Below are 17,784 nucleotides of genomic sequence, written 5' to 3'. Positions count from 1 at the left end.
ATGCTCGGGACCTGGGGTTCTACGGATAATGGATTTTTTCATATTTACATACTGTTTTCTTATTATAGAGAAAAAGTAAATAATTTTTAAAAATTTGGATTATTTATATCTATGGGAGACGTCATTTCTGTAATTCGGATCTTATGGATAACGGTTTTTCAGATAATGAATCCCATACCTGGGAAAAAACACTAAAGAAGCCAAACATTTTGTATATGCCTTTTGTTTCAGTATAATAGGGAAACATCACTTTTCTATATTTCCTTTCTGCCAGGTTATAAACATGTATTTCACTGTTTACTGAAAAAGATACTTTAGAAGAAATACATGGACCATTCCTGCTTCAGTCCCAGGGGTCAAGGCCTTTCACGCACAGGCAAAGTATATTGAAGCCAAATAGGTCAAGGCAACAAAAATGCCATCAGGAGCCACATTTGACATTAATGTGTTACTCCTAATGCTTTCTCACTTAAATGGGGGATTGAAGAGCATGGCAAAGTTACAGAGAAGAACTTTCCTTGACCTTAAGGTTCAGTTTTATAGATTGTTATAGGCCTTTTTATAGCCATTTCACTAAATATACAGAAAGATAGCAAACAGTTCAGGTTTTCCCTGCAACCCTCGGCACACTCTGCCCTGACCTTATCCAGCAAGAAGCACCATGATTATTAAGTACAAGTTTGCATTCCCCGCTGTAGCAACCAAGCCTCAATAATGAGGCAAATCAACAAACAAATAGCAGCTGTACAAAGAGTCTGGCACACAGCAGGTCTGCTTTTTCCCAAATGAATAAACAGCACCATTTTTAATGGAAAGTTCCCTTTGCCTCTATGAATGCATACTTTCCCTTGGGACTACAAAAACATCAATTCTGCATGCGCCAATAACCTCATACCATTTAATATCTTAATGGCAAAATCCTGGACAGGTTTATCTCTAAATGATACACTGAGCTTGGTGGTTTCATTTCTCGTGGATTATTTAGCAGCTCCAATTTTTAAATCACATTATGCTATATTTCAGGGAAACAAAAGAGAAGTTAGCTATAAGAGCACAGCATTATTTTAGCTTTGCTTATATAAACTGTGGAAGGTCCATTTAGGCCCATTGATCTAAAAGACTGATGGTATGACTGATTTAATAAACAAAGGAGATTATCTGTTTTGTCACATTGCAAACCAGTTAGATAAGCTGCTGTAGTTTCAATTTCTACAGTAAAGTGTAAATTCTCAGTAATATATTAGGCATTTAATTATATGAATGACATATTTTTAACTAACACATGGAAAAAAATGTAAAATAAAACAACCGTATAGCTTTGTAGAATCCATAAGGTCTAGGTTTCAACCATAAAATTCTACTACTGGAAATGCCTGCCTAAGAAAAATGAATCTAGCTACATCAGTGTTCCCCAACCAGTAGCTTGTGAGCAACATGTTGCTCTCCAACCCCATGGTTGTTGCTCCCAGTGGCTTATTTTTGAATTCCTGGCTTGGAGTCAAGTTTTGGTTACATAAAAACCAGGTGCACTGCCAAACAGAGCCTCAATGTAGGTTGACAATCCACATAGGGGCTGCAAAATGGTCAATCACAGCCCTTATTTGGGACCCCAAGAACATTTTTCATGCTAGTGTTGCTCCCCAACTCCGTTTACTTCTTAATGTTGCTCATGGATTCAAAAAGTTTGGGATCCCTGAACTACATTGTAATAATTAGCTTTAGCATTTTGCATCTTTCTATGGGGAAATGCTGCTTATATCATATATCAGTACTGTCCAACTGGCAGCCCGCAGTCTGCGGGGACCCCCCTTGTGTGGCCCCTCTCATGAAAGTATGCCTGCTGACTGATAAACTTGTGTATGTTTTAAAATATATCAGTACTGAGATTAAATAACCCCTGCATTGTTTACACCTCAAATTCACACATTAAGGGGGTTATTTATTAAAGGTCGAGTTGTGTTTTTCCAAATTTGAGTTTTTCTAGGGTAGTGTCAGTAAAAACTAAACATTTTCAGGATAAAAAAACTTGAATTTTTCGAGAACTATTGTGCCTGGAAGCTGCAAAAAGCTTGAATCTGAAATCTGAATCTGAAACCATTTGAGGTCATGTAGAAGTCAATGGCAGAGGTCATTTGAAGATGTTTTTAGCCTTCATGGTTTTCGGGTTTTTTTCGTGGTTTGCGCTCTAAACCTCGATAAGTTTTAGCTATTCAAGTTTTTTTTCTCTAATAACTCAATCAATTTGAGATTTTCACCCTGATTACATTGGTTCCAGTTTACATTCAAGTTTTTTTCATAAATAAGTGAGTTTATTCAAGGTAGAAAAAACCTCACAAACTCGACCTTTGATAAATAACCCCCTAAACTCCTTGTAATCTCCCTGCATTGTTCACACCTCTATTATTTTCAACCCTAAAGCCCTGTAGTATTCACACCTCACACTCAGACAGTGCCCACATTGTGCACCTGTTCACATCTCATAAAAACTGCTGGAAGGGCACCAACATTGTGTCACTGTATGTAGTAGTATGAACTGTTCATCTTAGAGTAGTCCTGATCTCTGTCTCCTGCTATATTCTGCCTTCCCTATGCACCTTGTGTGTGCCATACACTGCCTTCCCTATTCTTCCTGTGTGCCATACTCTGCTTTCCCTATGCTGCTTGTGTGTGCCCTACTCTGTCTGCCCTATGTTCCCTGTGTGCCCCATTCTACCTGCCTTATGCTCCCTGTGTGTCCTACTCTGCCTGCCCTATGCTCCATATGTGCCCTACTCTGCCTGCCCTATACCCCCCTGTATGCCCTACTCTAAGTGCCCTATGCTATCTGTGGGACGTGAGCCTGGTAAAGGTCAGTTGGGTTTCTAAACATTTGGAAAATGTTGTTAGGGGCCCCTTATCATGTGCTGGGGGGTGCTGTGTTATCCACAGGGGAGGAGGAGGCATATGAATTTAAGATTCCCAGTGTTCAAAGGGGTCTAAATAGTTTTACCAGGCAGTAGCACAGTAAAAAAGCACAAATAATTCCTTTTTTTTTTTTAATTAAATTTTTTATAAATTACAATGTATAACCTGCATATATGATATGCAATAAGTGCATTAACCTACAGTATGGCAACAAAGAAAGCATTTGCTTTAAAACAGATGATGTTACTTGCTGATTGGCTGCTGTAAATTAAAGCACCTGGGCAATTTACAGGGTTTATTACATAACCCCATAAGTTTGTGAAGCATTTGTGAAGTTCTAGGTAATGTCAGCCAGTGTCTACTAAAGTGAATATAGTATGCTTTTGCATCACTGGCTCAAGGGAATGGAAGAATTATGAGGAAGACTATCAAAGTTAGATTTGTTTTCTCAGGAGAAAAGGTGATGGGAAGGGGACTCTCTTTACAAGTACATTAATGGAAAATATAGATAGTCTTTGTTATTCTATTAACCATCCCTGTTTTATAAGACTGTGACTTTTGTTTTTATTTTGTTTCTTACACTGTGCTAATGCAAATTTAGCACTTGTTTTATTAAAGAGAAGATATGTCCCTCTGCAATGTGGTGGCCTGAGCATTTACAAAATAATAAAATGTTCAATATTCCTTGTTGAGGCGGCAAAAGCTGTAGTTCCTCGCACTGGATTAAAAATCTGGCACGAGCAGCAGAGCACAGCGTCAGGGGCAGGCCTGGATTTGTGGAAAAGCCACTTAGGCCTGGGCCTAGGGCGCCAGGATTTTAGGGGGCAGCATGCTGCCAAACCACACCCACATCAGTTCAAAAACAGTGGGTATGCGCTGGTGATATAATCATTTTTAAATTCCCCATGTGCCAATCCACATTGCTCCTGTCCCCCTGGAGGGGACAGGGGGTGATGAACGGCAGTGGGCCTAGGGGTTCAGATAAACCCTGACTTTTCCACCCTGCCATAGAGCGGGTATGGGACAGGGGAGCCTACTTGCCTTTCCCCATCTTCCCCTCTTTAATAGAGTGCTGTCTAAACGCAGGCAGTGCTCTATTCAAGGAGCTAGTCTCAGGTCCACTTTGGAGTGCAGAGGCCTGTGGCCATTCATCAAGAGCTTTCTCTCTTTTCTTATTTTATTTAAAAAAATATCTAATTGTGGACTTTTTTTTCACTGTTTGTTCACTGCTTTTGGCAACATAAATTACACCTTATGTTTTGGACACAGTCTTTTAGCAAGGAAGATCTGGTTCTTTAAATATGTCCCCAGTAGCTTCTGATTTTTTTCCTATAACCCACAGCACATTCTCATGGATACTGTCAGTTACCTGAGCTTAGGGAATGACACAAAATATAGAATACATACATTTATAATTGACAATACAAGGGGAACTTTTTAAATGACATATGTAACCTCATTTTATGCCAAAGTCTGTTTATTTTGAAATACCCCTTCTTAAAGGAACAGTAACACCAAAAAATGAAATTGTTTTAAAGTAATAAAAATATAATGCAGTGCTACCCTGCACTGGTAAAACTGCTGTGTTTGCTTCAGAAACTCTACTATTGTTTATATAAATAAGCTACTATGTAGCAATGGGGGCAGCCATTCAAACGAGAAAGGGCTCCGATTACACAACAGATAGCAGATAAACTATGTAGAACATAATGGTTCTGTTATCCGCTATTTAACCTGTGCCACATAACCTTTTTTCATTTTTCTTCATTGCTACACAGCTGCTTGTTTATATAAACTATAGTAGTGTTTCTGAAACAAAAAAGATCAGTTTTACATGATATTTCATGATATTTTCATTACTTTAAAACACTTGCATTTTTTGGTGTTACTGTTCATTTAACTGCAGTCTAGAGCACGGTGAGTGTGTACAGTTAATCAGAGATGATCCAATATGCTCAGAAGCTGGGGAGATGTGTAGACAAATTTGAAGGCAAGGATTATTGATGATGCTGAATCATTTAGCTGGAGCAGTAAGTTCAGTATAGTAATATTCCTATTTAGATCACAACTCATCACTTCAGAAAGCCTTTTATTAATCCAATGGTAAACCTACATTAGCTTTTGCCAAATTTGACTATAGTTAAAATAGTTGTAAAAATGATTTTTCCTTACTAACAGGTATCAGCTGAAAATTCTCATTGAATCAGAATTCTACCACTGATTGTTTCTAAATATCAGTCAGGATTTTTTTTTCATGTAATGTGTCTTGCTGTTCTAGACTCTCATGTTTTTAACACAGACTAGCAAGAGCCACAGTGATATACAGTTAGGTCCTTGAATATTTGGACAGACAAGTTTTTTTAAAATTTTGTTTCTGTACATTACCACAATGAATTTTAAATGAAACAACTCAGATTCATTTGAACTGCAGACTTTCAGCTTTAATTCAGAGGGTTGAACAAAAAGATTGCATAAAAACGTGAGGAACTAAAGCCTTTTTTTAAAACAATCAATTCGTTTCGAGGGCTCAAAAGGTCATGGGCAGGTGTGGGCAATTAGTTTGTTATGTCTATCAATGAAGCAGCTAAAAGCCCTGGAGTTGATTTGAGGGGGGGGGGTGCTTGTATATGGATGATTCAGACAGCATGCGGTCAAAGGAGCTCTCCATGTAGGTGAAACAAGCCATCCTTAAGCTGGAAAAAACTGAATAAACCCTTCTGAGAAATTGTTACAGTATTAGAAGTGGCAAAATCTACAGTTTGGTACATCCTGAGAAAGAAAGCACTGGTGAACTCAGCAACGCAAAAAGACCTGGACGTCCACAGAAGACAACAGTGGCGGATGAGCGCAGAATCATTTTCAAGATGAAGAGAAACCGCTGCACAACAGCCATACAAGTGAACACCACTCTCCAGGAGGTAGGCATATCAATATCCAAGTCTACCATAAAGAGAAGACTGCATGAAAGTAAATACAGAAGGTGCACTGAAAGGTGCAAGCTACTCATAAGCATCAAGAATAGAAAGGCTAGATAGGACTTTGCTAAAAAAAAAAAAATCTAAAAAAGCCAGCACAGTTCTGAAAACATTTGTTGGACAGCTGAAATAAAGATCAACCTCTACCAGAATGATGGCAAGAAAAAAGTATGGAGAAGGTGAGGAACAGCTCATGATCCAAAGCATACTACATCATCTGTAAAACGGCAGAGGCAGTATGATGGCTTGGGCATGCATGGCTGCCAGTGGCACTGGGACACTAGTGTTTATCCATGATGTGACACGGGACAGAGGCAGCCAAATTCATTCTGAGGTGTTCAGAGACACTGTCTGCTCAAATCCAGCTAAATGCAGTCAAATTGATAGGGAGGCTTTTTGTCACAGATGGACAATGACCCAAAACATACAGCCAAAGCAACCCAAAAATGTATTAAAGCAAAGAAGTGGAATAGTATTGAATGGCCAAGTCAGTCACCTGATCTGAACCCAATTGTGCATGCATTTCACTTATTGAAGACTAAACTTCAAACAGAAAGGCCCACAAACAAACAGCAACTGAAAGCCGCTGTAATAAAGGCCTGGCAGAACATTAAAAAGGAGGAAACTCAGAATCTGTTGATGTCCATGAGTTCAAGACTTCAGGCAGTCATTGCCAGCAAAGGGTTTTCAACCAAGTACAAATGAACATTATATTTTCAGTTTTTTTTAATTTTTCCAATTACTTTTGAGCCCCTGAAATGAAGATGTTTCTACATTATTTAAAGTCTGTTTTAAAACATGAAAAATGCCATACCTAGGGGCAGATTTATCAAAGGTCAAGGTGAATTTTTCGAATAAAAAAAAAAATTAGACTTTCAAGCTATTGTGTACTTCGACTAGTGAATTGTCCAAATTCAATTTGGATTTTAAAAAAAATTCGAAAATTTGAATATCGAAATGTATCATGTACTGCTGTTTTAGCCTATGAGGGACCTCCTAGAACCTATTTGGAGTCAATTGGTAGACTTTGAAAAATATATAAAAAGTTTTTTTGGGGAAAAACACTGATTCAAATTAGAATGCGCTATAACTTTGATTCGTACGATTCGAATTTGGCTGCATACGGACCTATTAGATCGAAAATGGACCTATTCGGCCAAAAAAAACTTCAACTTAATTTCGGTTGGTCTTTTTGAATAGAATTTCAAAGTTTTTCAAATTCGAAATTCGGCCCTTGATAAATATTCCCCCTAATGTACCATATATTATCTGAGAAGATACAAAGAACTCAGCATTAATGTAAGAAAGATGGATTCTCAAATACATTCTCTGCTAATCTTAGGGTAGGTAGTGTTGTTTCCAGCATATACAGTAATCATTCCTTCAACCTTTCTTCATATTATTTATATTCTTATATATTCTTTCTCCTGCCATTTGGCTGATGATTGTGAGATATTTTCCCCCTCAGCAGGTAAACAAGAACATGAATTAATGGAAGCACCTAAGTGTAACGGAAAAGCCTTTCTATTTATTATAAGATGATTGAGAGGTAGTGTTTAAGCCAAAAGATGAATGGAGCTAAAAGTAGTTACACAAAACTAAAGGGCAACTGTCATTGATGTAAACATACATCTAAACAGTATTGGATGTTTATTGTTTTTTTTTTTACAATTTTTATACAGTAGTGTTTGAGAAATGAATGGTTTATTAGAGTAATCTAACATTTTTTTTACTACTACAAACGTAACATATTATATAGATGGGCGGCAGTCCTTAAGGCAAATATAAATTAGGCTGGAGAGAGTGCAGAGACGTGCAACCAAACTGGTTTGAGGGATGGAAGATATTATGATGGTAGAATGTCATGGTTGGGGTTGTTTTCTCTGGAAAAAGGCTCTAACGAGGGGACATGATTACACTTTACAAGTTTATTAGAGGACATTATAGACAATAACAGGGTAACTTTTTACCCATAAAGAGGATCACTGCACCAGAGGCCATCCCATCAGAATAGAGGAAAAGAACTTTCATTTGAAGCTTCGTAGGTGGTTCTTCACAGTGAGGACAATAAGGTTGTGTAATGCACTGCCGGGTGATGTTGTGATGGCTAATTCTGTTGATGATTTCTTGGACAGACATAATATCAAAGGCTATTGTTATACTAAATTCTATAGTTAGTATAGATATGGGTATATATAATTTATGTGAGGGTATGGAGGGGTGTGTGTATGGATGCTGGGTTTCCTTTGGAGGGGTTGAGCTTGATGAACTTTGTCTTTTTTCAATCCGATTTAACTATGTAACTATGTAACATGACTTTTTACTTATAGATGCAGCAATTTGCATTTTATGTTTCTGAACCCATACATTGTCACTATATATATATCAAGAATTAATGTAGGAATGGGGGGATACAAGGGTCAAGGTTATTGAATTTCAACCAATATCCTGGATGTCCAGGCTAGATGTAATGAGTAGCAGATAACTTAATAAAAATATAAACAACAATGCAACATATACATCTATACATATACTACATTTCATTTTATTAAAATGCATTTAATAATATTAAAGCTCATGTGAAATTATTGGCAAATAATAAACACATGAGAGCTGAACCTTAAAACAAGCAACAATTAGTAGCTAAAAATTATTAATAATAATAATATTATACAGTGATAATAAGCATTTGAGCCCCATTTAGTTAATGCGTCCCACTGGTTGCCATTGTGCAACAGAGCAATTAAAAACAGCAACTGTAAAACACTAAAATGAACATTGCTGTTCCAGTTTGAATACTTAGCTCTACTAATCTACTAATGTAGATTAGTGCCAGCATAAAACAGAAGATTAATAGTTAATGATGTTCCATGACATTAATTAAGAAGTTTGGGCTCTGCTTAGAGGAACAGTGAAACTGCCAGGTTTTCAGCTCAGCTAAATTCTTTGCTAAAGCTATGACTGACAAATGGATTTATCTTTGGATTTTCCTGAACTGAACATACTGAACATACTACTTGACAGCTATTGTTATTTAAACAAAAGATTTGCCATGTGACGTATTAAAAAGAATTAAAGAAAAAGCTGTTTCCCCACAGGTAATTAGCCCATTTCTATGAATTATTCAGTTTGCTGTAGCTCATATTACAAAGCACTGGTGCCGCCACTCAGTTGTATTTTATTTTCCTTTCTCTGGTCAGGTCTGTTACCTTGTTCAGATATTCCCCTATTTGCAGCATAAAGTTCTAAGGCATTTAATTTGTTTGCTAATAACTTTCCTTTGCACACTCTTCAGAAGTAGCAAGTAATAGCAAAAACAATCTCATAAGCAATAAAAGCTGATGAACTGTAACAATTACTAAGAGCTACTGCACCTGAAGCAATAACCTGCAGCAAAGCTTTTCCTTATTCACAGACCATCCAGGGACTGATGGAGAATGGCAGGCTATCAAACTACAAATCCTGAACAATGTATTGAAGGCAAGAAAAAGAAATAGATATCTGAATCCGTTCAAAATTTCAGATTCAGAGTGCAGACAATAGGGGTCATTTAGAAATACTGGACAAAAACACTATGATAATGGGCACAAAATTTGTCAGCATCAGGTACGTAACTAGATGTTACTGGGCCATTACTGCAAATTTAATTGAGAGCCCCATAACATTGGTTAGTCGACCAAATCCCTCCTGGGCTTGGAGCAGTTTCTGGTTCCTCTGTACTTACATTCCTGGTCAGCATGCAGTTTAAAAAGTGGGTGTTTCCACTCCAGCCTTGTTCTCCTGTTGAAGGGAGCAAAGCATTTATTATATATATGAATACCCCCCCCCCCTTAACCTTAAGGAAGGTGTGAGTTACAGGTTTTTTCCCCTTTCTCCCATGGCATGGGGCAGCTGAAATACAAGCTCCTCTGTCATTGGCTGGGATAGGGCAGTGCAGCAGCCAAAGGGTTAACGTGTGTTTAGGATTGGTAGAGGACCCTGTAGAGGAGTAGAAAAGGTGAACCTCTTTGATTAAAATAGAATATTTTATAGCAATTTCAGTTTCTGTAAATGGTTAAAATAACCAATAAAGAAGTTGTGGCCTTGCACCACCATTGCATCTGTGTGCGTCTATAGTTATAGTTCCCATGGAAAGTGCAGGGCTCCTGACCTTGAATAAATAGGCACTCCTAGCAGAGAAAGAATGTTGCACTATTAAAAGCCATGTATGCACTAATGGACTTTCCACGTATGGGAAGATGTTGCCCTCTTTTGCATGACTTTGTCATTCTTTAGGAAATGAACCCATAGGTCTGCACTGACTTGTTACAATAGCAGAATTAGATGCCAGGCAATGCCACTTTTCATTTGGAGTCACAAATTTGTTAAAGATAGACAGTGTAGGGGTTAGAGGAAATTCATCTCTATGCGGCTCAGTGGGTTACACAGAGCATCATGACTTTTTTCTTAAACCCCCCTACCATTACTATGGTTTTCTTTTTCTTTAAAACTCATAACTTCATCAACATAATGGTGTTTTGGTTTTTATATACATAGTTCCAACAGTGTTTTCTAATAAACTTAAAGTCAAAGCTAAATATGCCAGATGCTTTTTGGAGCTTTTGCCTCAGGGTTCTTTGCTCTATCAAGTATACACACAGCAAGAAATATGCTCTGATATGTGCTGTGAAGATAGCTAACGATAACATTAATGATGCATCTAAAGCTTGGGTACAGCATGGGTTGTGTGGTGTTGTCTGCAGTAAAAGATGGGAGCTGTTCTCCTAGACATTAGATACAAATATATAATATCAGTATCTATCAATATCAATATCAGTGATAGCTTGACAATACAAGAAAACAAAGGGACATGGCCTTTGTGTCTTGTAAGTTATAAGAATGTGTGTATGTGTGCATGACAGAAAAATAATATTGATGTCTGCAAGAAAGTAGGTAGGGAGTCTCCACAGGCAGTTAAATGGAAGAAAATTAAATTGGATTAACATTATATGGGGGAGGACAAGCAAAACATATTGTTACTTTAAAACAATAATACAATAAACTAGAAATATATAATACAAAGGAACACTTGATGACAGCATGAACCATAATTCCTGGAGTTATTGACAGCTTTGATTGTTTTTATGCTGTTGCAAACATAATGCAGAAAGATAACTAGAGATCGAAAACACCATAAACAGTATAATATTTGTTCTCTGTAAAAGCTATTATAATGTTTGTGGGCTGGAATGTAACCCTCGCTGGGAATTTATTTAAGTGGAAATATGTCAGGTTTGCAGCATTGTATTTAACATAAAAAGGGATCTTTACAGTGATATATCTTTGAATTGTTTTTATTGTATGTGCAATCTTGATTATAGTATACTAGAAATGAACTGAGGAGCTTTTACAAATGGATAGATTTACTATGGATTGAACTTGACCCCATTAGGGGCTCATATATTTAAGTGAAAGCACTAAACAGGTGCAATCAGCCATTTTAAGCACTTTTAGCACTGCCTTCACCCTTTGCCAAATTGCCACAGATCTCTTTGATTCATTTCAGGGCACAGAGACCTGTGGATATGCCCATGACTACAGTCCTGCCTTTGTTCAACAGAGCTGTATTCATGTTGGCCTGTAACCACTTCCAGGGGCAGCACAAAACAAGTATTTTGCACCTTATGCCATTTTATCTCCAGGGCTCATTGACTGCCACAACCACATGTCTGTGCCAGGGGCATAACTACAGAGGAAACAGACCCTGCTGCTGCAGGGGGGCTGCATGAGGCCCTAATTAAAGAGTCATTTTAATATATAAACAGGAAAACCTGTGGATATTTTGGGGGCCCTAAAATTATTTTGCTGTGGGGCCCAGTAGCATTTAGTTATGCCACTGGTCTGTGGTCTGTGGGCATTCATAATGAGCCTATATTTGGTCCAAACAATGGTTCTACAGTCAGCAACTTACAAGAGACTGAATTGTTGGAAGCTTGCAAAATGACTGGAGTTTCCCATATATGTTAACCTTAAAGGGGTTGTTTTCCTTTGAGTTAACTTTCAGTATGATGTCTAAGACAATTTGCAATTGGTCTTCATTTCTTATTATTTGTGTTTCTTTAAATGATTTCACTTTTTGTTATCGGGCAATAAGTGCAATCTTGTTGCTAGGGTTCAAATTGTCCTAGAAACCTGGGAAGGGTGTGATTGTGAGACTGGTCTATGAATAGGAGAGGACCTGAATAGAAAAAAGTAACTATGATAAAATTGTAGCTTCACAGAGCAATAGTTGTTGGCTGCTGGGGTCAGTGATATTCATTTGAAAATTGGAAAGGGTCAGAAGGCAGAAGAAGGCAAATAATAAAAAAAAAACATAAAAAGGGGTGTTTTTTAACAATTTAGAATAATTCAGTAAATGGTTACCATGGAACCATGGAGCAACAACTTCAGTATTCTTTTCCATTACAGCTCTTCGTGGAAGCTGTTCTTCTTTGAACCACCGTATAATGACATCTCTTGTTATTGGTCTAGCTGGTCGCTCCCACACTTTCCTAAAGTGAAGAGATTAGTTCATTTCATCAGTCATCAGATGCATCAAAGTGTTTTAATAATAAAATAGAAAGAAATTAGTACTGCATTGAATTAGTTCATATCATTTGACTTTATCCATGTCAACGTCAATAACAGTTAAAGAAAAATATACTTTAACATTTGAAATATCCTCTGCCACTGAAGAATCTCTGGTCATAAACCACACCAGCAATTATGTTTATTAGTTGCTTGTAGTTTCATCAAAGATGCTGAAAACCCACTTTTCTTGTACAGCTACAGATGCAGTAATTATCACATTAGACATCCTTATTGATGTCCGGGGGAAAACAAGAAATGGGTTGTTAATATTTGACCATTATATTTATATATACAAATTCCTAATGAGATGCAACAGTTGACTGTGTAGCCTGCAGCATTGGTTGCAATGTGTTCAATTATAAACGCTAGTTGGAAAAATTCAACTTTTTGACTAATGCTGCTTGATTTGTTCAGCCCTTGCATGAAATAAAATAGTATGTAAAAATATGTGTAAGGAGCAGCCGTCGGCACTCCCATCTCCGACGGCGTCCAAATCAAGATAGTGGCCCCCATGTTCCAATTGGGCCGACACCTGCATTTTTACGCCAGAGTGATGACGTCACTTGCTGAGCACAAACTTTGACATAAAAGGACTTCTGGATCACGGGTTCGATGCCCGAATATAGGATTTGCTGAATCGTGTTCCTGGATTTCCTTAATTCCTGTTATTGCTATTCTTGGACTTTTTGACCTTTGCTTGAGCTCTGGACTTTGATCATTGCCGCCAGCCCTCTGAGTTTTTGGCTGAAATCCTGACCATGTTTTTTCTTGATCCCTTTGTACCGCATATTTTACTTAATCCCATAAGCTTCCTCCTTGTTACATACCCCTCCAGCTGGGAGCCGATAGGCTCCCTGACAGTATATTCGAGCCATGGACCTCACTGAGGAAGCTATGCCTAATGTAGGAATAACTCTCCACGGATTGGCATCCCACATGATAGAGTATGAAGTTTAGCAGGTCGGCATTGGGCAAGTACTGGACACTCTCCTTTCTCGGATGCCATCCGTCTCCTCGGTCACGGGAAATCCTCCCGTCGCAATTGCTTCTCCTTCTGAGGCCTCATCCGCTGCTGAGCCCCAGTTTCATCCACCACCCCCACTATAAAGGGATCCTTAAGCCTGCAGAGGTTTCATTACTCAGAAAGTCTCAGCAATCCAAGATTGGCCTCTACCCACGAGCACCAAGGCCATACAAAGATTTGTCGGTTTCACTAACTATTACCGACAATTTATCAAGGGGTTCTCCTCTCGTATTGCTCCTGTTTTGGCTCTCATCTACAAGGGATGAAAACCTAATGCCTGGCCTAATATCTGACCAAGGTTCCCAGTTTGTGTCCAAGTTTTAGAGATCGTTGTGTAAGAATTTGGGTATCGCCCTTCAATTCTCCTCTACCTATCACCCTCAGTCCAACATGTTCCATGTGGTCTGACATTGGCATCTTGACACCGGCGTGATGACCTCACGCACTCAGCACGAACTTTGAAATAAAAGGACTTCCAGGTCATGGGTTCAATACCCGAATATAGGATTTGCTGCATCATGTTTCTGGGTTTCCTAAATTCCTGTTGTTTCTATTCTTGGACTTTGTGACATTTGCCTGAAAAAGGCAAAGTTGGTTTTCAACACTGCCATTTAGTGTATAACTTGCATTTTTACCAAAGTGCATAATCTTGCATTTATCAAACACTGAACCTCATTTTCCAGTTTGCTGCCCAGTCTCCCAACTTAGAAAAATCACTCTGCAAAGTGGCAGCATCCTGCATGGAACCTATAGTTCTGCACAATTTAGTATCATCTGCAAAAATAGAAATAGTACTTTCAATGCCCACCTCCAGGTCATTTATAAACAAGTTGAAAAGCAAGGGACCTAGTACAGAGCCCTGCGGTACTCCACTAACAACACTGGTCCAATTAGAAAATGTTCCATTTACCACCACTCTTTGTAGTCTATCTTTTAGCCAGTTCTCTATCCAGGTACAAATACTATGTTCCAGGCCAACATTCCTTAATTTAACCAGTAACCTTCTGTGTGGCACTGTATCAAATGTTTTAGCACAGTCTAAGTAAATCACATCCACTGCTATTCCAGAACCGAGGTCCCTACTTACCTTCTCATAATTAAGTTAGTCTGGCAAGATCTATTACGCATAAAACCATGCTGGCACAAACTCATAGTATTATGATTTGCTTATGAAGTCCAGTATCTTATCCTTTATTAAGCCTTCAAAAAGCTTTCCTACCACTGACGTCAGACTGACTTGCCTATAGTTTTGAGGCTGAGAACGGGATCCTTTTTGAATAGCAGCACCACCGCAATTCACCAGTCTCTCAGCACTATGCCAGACCTCAAAGAATCCTGAAAAATTAAGTAAAGAGGCAATCACATAGCTAAGCTCGCTAAGTACCCTGGGACGAATACCATCTGGCCCCGGATCCTTTGTTTATCTTAACATGTTCTAGTCTCTTTTTAATTTCCTCGTGTGTGAACCATGCATCACTAGTTGCACTAGTACTGGGACCATCAAGAGGGAAACCTTCATTAACTGGTTCCTCATTTGTGTAGACAGATGAAAAATATATGTTCAGAATCTGCGCTTTTTTTTTTGTTTTCATCAACCAGCTGACCCCCCTCTGATATTAAAGGTTCCACCCCTTCCTAGTTCATTTTTTTACTATTAACATATTTAAAGAATAATTTTGGATTCTTTTTACTGCATGCTCAGTAAGCTTCATGACTGGATAAATCGGGTGCATTTACAGTTGAACAAAACAATCCATGCACATAAGCCTTTGACAGAGTACTTCTTTACACTGCGGTAGACCTAATACTGTTTATAAGGTTTGCTATACTTTTCAATGATAATAAACTGAAATCATAACAAGAAATATTAAAGCCATAACAGATCTGAAATCAAAGGTCAAAGCTAACAGACATGTTTACTGGGTAAATTCCCCTACAGTACAGTTTGTGAAGATAACTGTTATTCCATGGTGTGCAGATCTCTTTGTTAAAAGAAATTCTTTCTTTTATGCAGTTAATTGAAAAAAGGTATCCAAGTGAGAGATGGTTAATTAAAAGATAGCAATAACACATAAAGCATATAAAACTCACCCAACTGGTACTTGGAGCTTAATGAGCTGAGATGTTCTGTTATTTTCCTGACTGGATTCTTGACCATTGTTCAGATTAACAGTTTGGAACAGATTGCTCAACCCAGCCACTTTTCCTTTCTGAATGGCTCGTAAGGATTGCCTGTGATATTCGGCTCGGGCCCACCTTGCCTTGTGCTTGCGGTCTTCATCTGCTGCTCTGGATTTCTGTACTGAAAAACAGACATCTATTTAATAAGATTTCCCAAACAGGGAAAGTTACAGAACTTTGGGATCTTGTGCATTCAATACTTAGTATTGGGATGCAGTCCATTCAAGTCTGTATAGTGTATGAGAAAGGTTGTTACTTTCCTTTCTGCAAAACTACATCTCATGATCTGAAGGGAGGGCATACCTGTAAGGAATTATCCCTCTGCTGGGTTTGAACCTGGGACAATTTGTATTGCAGCCTGTTGCCTTACCACTTCACCATTCAGGCAGATTAGAGTTATATGTTTACCCTGTTCTGAGGTTCCAATGGCTTGCCCTGGTGCTGTTAATTATACTCAGCTGCTCTGCGTTAAGCAGCAGGTGCAGCCTATTCCTAATTAGCTCCCAGCAGAGGGCGCTTATTTAAACCTTGAACAAGCTTCCCCCCTCCCCATGCCAGTTCATAGGTCTCCAAACCTGCTGGACACCTGTCCTATTTATGTTTCTATGTTCCTGTCAGACCCGTTTACAGGACTTTCTCTCCCGTGCTAATGTTCCCGATTCTTGTTTTCCTTTTTGGCTAAAGTGTGCCTGTTTTTGGACTTTTATTTAACTTTGAACTCCTGAGGCAGTAAGTAGTTTTTACTGGCTCAGTAAAGGGTGGGTTTGCCTGAACTGCTGCCAGAACCCCAGGCACGTGAAGAGGGCTCTGCTTGTTGCATTACCTTTTAGTAAGGCACCTGCGAAGGTGGATTTGCCTGTACCGCTGCCAGAACCCCAGGCACACATGAAGGGGGCTCTGCCCATTGCGTTACCTCTTAGTAGGGCACCCGCGAGGGTGATTTTGCCTGTTTCGCAGCCAGAGCCCCGGACACCCACAAGGTTGGCTCTGCTGCAGCCTCGTCTGAAACCCGGGCAACCACAAAGGTGGCTCTACCCATGGTCTTGCCCGAAAACCAGGCGTCTACCTCTGTCTGTTTTACTGCTGTGTCCTGTGCCCACCAGGAGAGGTGGGGGGTTGCCGTATCCACCCCAGGAGAGGGGCTTCTGCCATGTCCTGTGCCCCCCAGGAGAGGGACTTCTGCCATGTTCAGTTTTGTACTGACTGAACCAAGTGAACTTTTATTTCAGTATCTCCAAGAAAAGACTGTGTTATATATTTTCCTTTTCTTTGAAATTATTGTTTGGAGAATCCAAAGGCCACTCTTTAGGAGGGGGGTAATGTAAGGAAATATCCCTCTGCTGGGTTTGAACCTGGGACCTTTTGTATTGCAGTCTGTTGCCTTACCACTTTACCATTCAGGCAGATTAGAGGAATAGGTTTACCCTGTTCTGAGGTTCCTATGATTAGCCCTGGTGCTGTTAATTATACTCTGCATTAACCAGCAGGTGCAGCCTATTCCTAATTAGCTCCCAGCAGAGGGCCCTTTACCTTACCTTGAACAAGCTTTCCCCCCTGCCAGTTCATAGGTCTCCAAACCTGCTGCACACCCGTCCTATGGGCCTATGTGCCTATGTTCCTATCAGACCCTGTTCAGGACTTTCTCTCCCGTGCTGATGTTCCCGGTTCTTGTTTTCCTTTTTGGCTAAAGTGAGCCTGTTTTTGGACTTTTGTTTTACTTTAAACTCCTGAGCCAGTAAGTTGTTTTTACTTTATGTTGGCTTATAAACTTTCTGCCTGCAAGCATCCTTTCCAGTCTGCTACTTCCTAGTTATAATTTACTAATAGATATTGACCCAGTGGCCCTGCTGGTCTTTCCAGTGTGGGGTTTGGGCTATATATAAAGCTATATTTCCCACCTTTTTAGAAAGACTAGAAGTGATACAAAGCACTCAGAATTTGGGTGATATGTTGAAGAGTTGATATGTTCAAAAATATAAAAACTCTAACCTAGCTGTTTATTGTAATATTTATTAATGCATAGAATCTTGTGTTTTTATTCATTGGAGGGGATTGAGCTAGAATGATCAATCAATACAGTATTAAGTAATT

The 17,784-nt window shown here is 39.0% G+C and overlaps 1 protein-coding gene across 1 annotated transcript in view; it reads right to left on the bottom strand.

Annotated features, from left to right (window-relative positions):
* sh2d4b.L (SH2 domain containing 4B L homeolog) overlaps positions 1-17,784 on the bottom strand; it is an 82,520-nt gene that overhangs the window by 17,382 nt on the left and 47,354 nt on the right. The window contains exons 5-6 of the mRNA XM_041569028.1: positions 15,604-15,814; positions 12,227-12,409 (exon numbers count right to left, since the gene is read on the bottom strand). Of these exons, the coding sequence (XP_041424962.1) occupies positions 12,227-12,409; positions 15,604-15,814 (394 nt within the window). The remainder of the gene's footprint in view (positions 1-12,226; positions 12,410-15,603; positions 15,815-17,784) is intronic.

The sequence above is a fragment of the Xenopus laevis genome, chromosome 7L, assembly GCF_017654675.1.
Source record: "Xenopus laevis strain J_2021 chromosome 7L, Xenopus_laevis_v10.1, whole genome shotgun sequence".
NCBI classification, from domain to species: domain Eukaryota; kingdom Metazoa; phylum Chordata; class Amphibia; order Anura; family Pipidae; genus Xenopus; species Xenopus laevis.
This window is presented reverse-complemented; position numbering and strand designations above follow the sequence as displayed.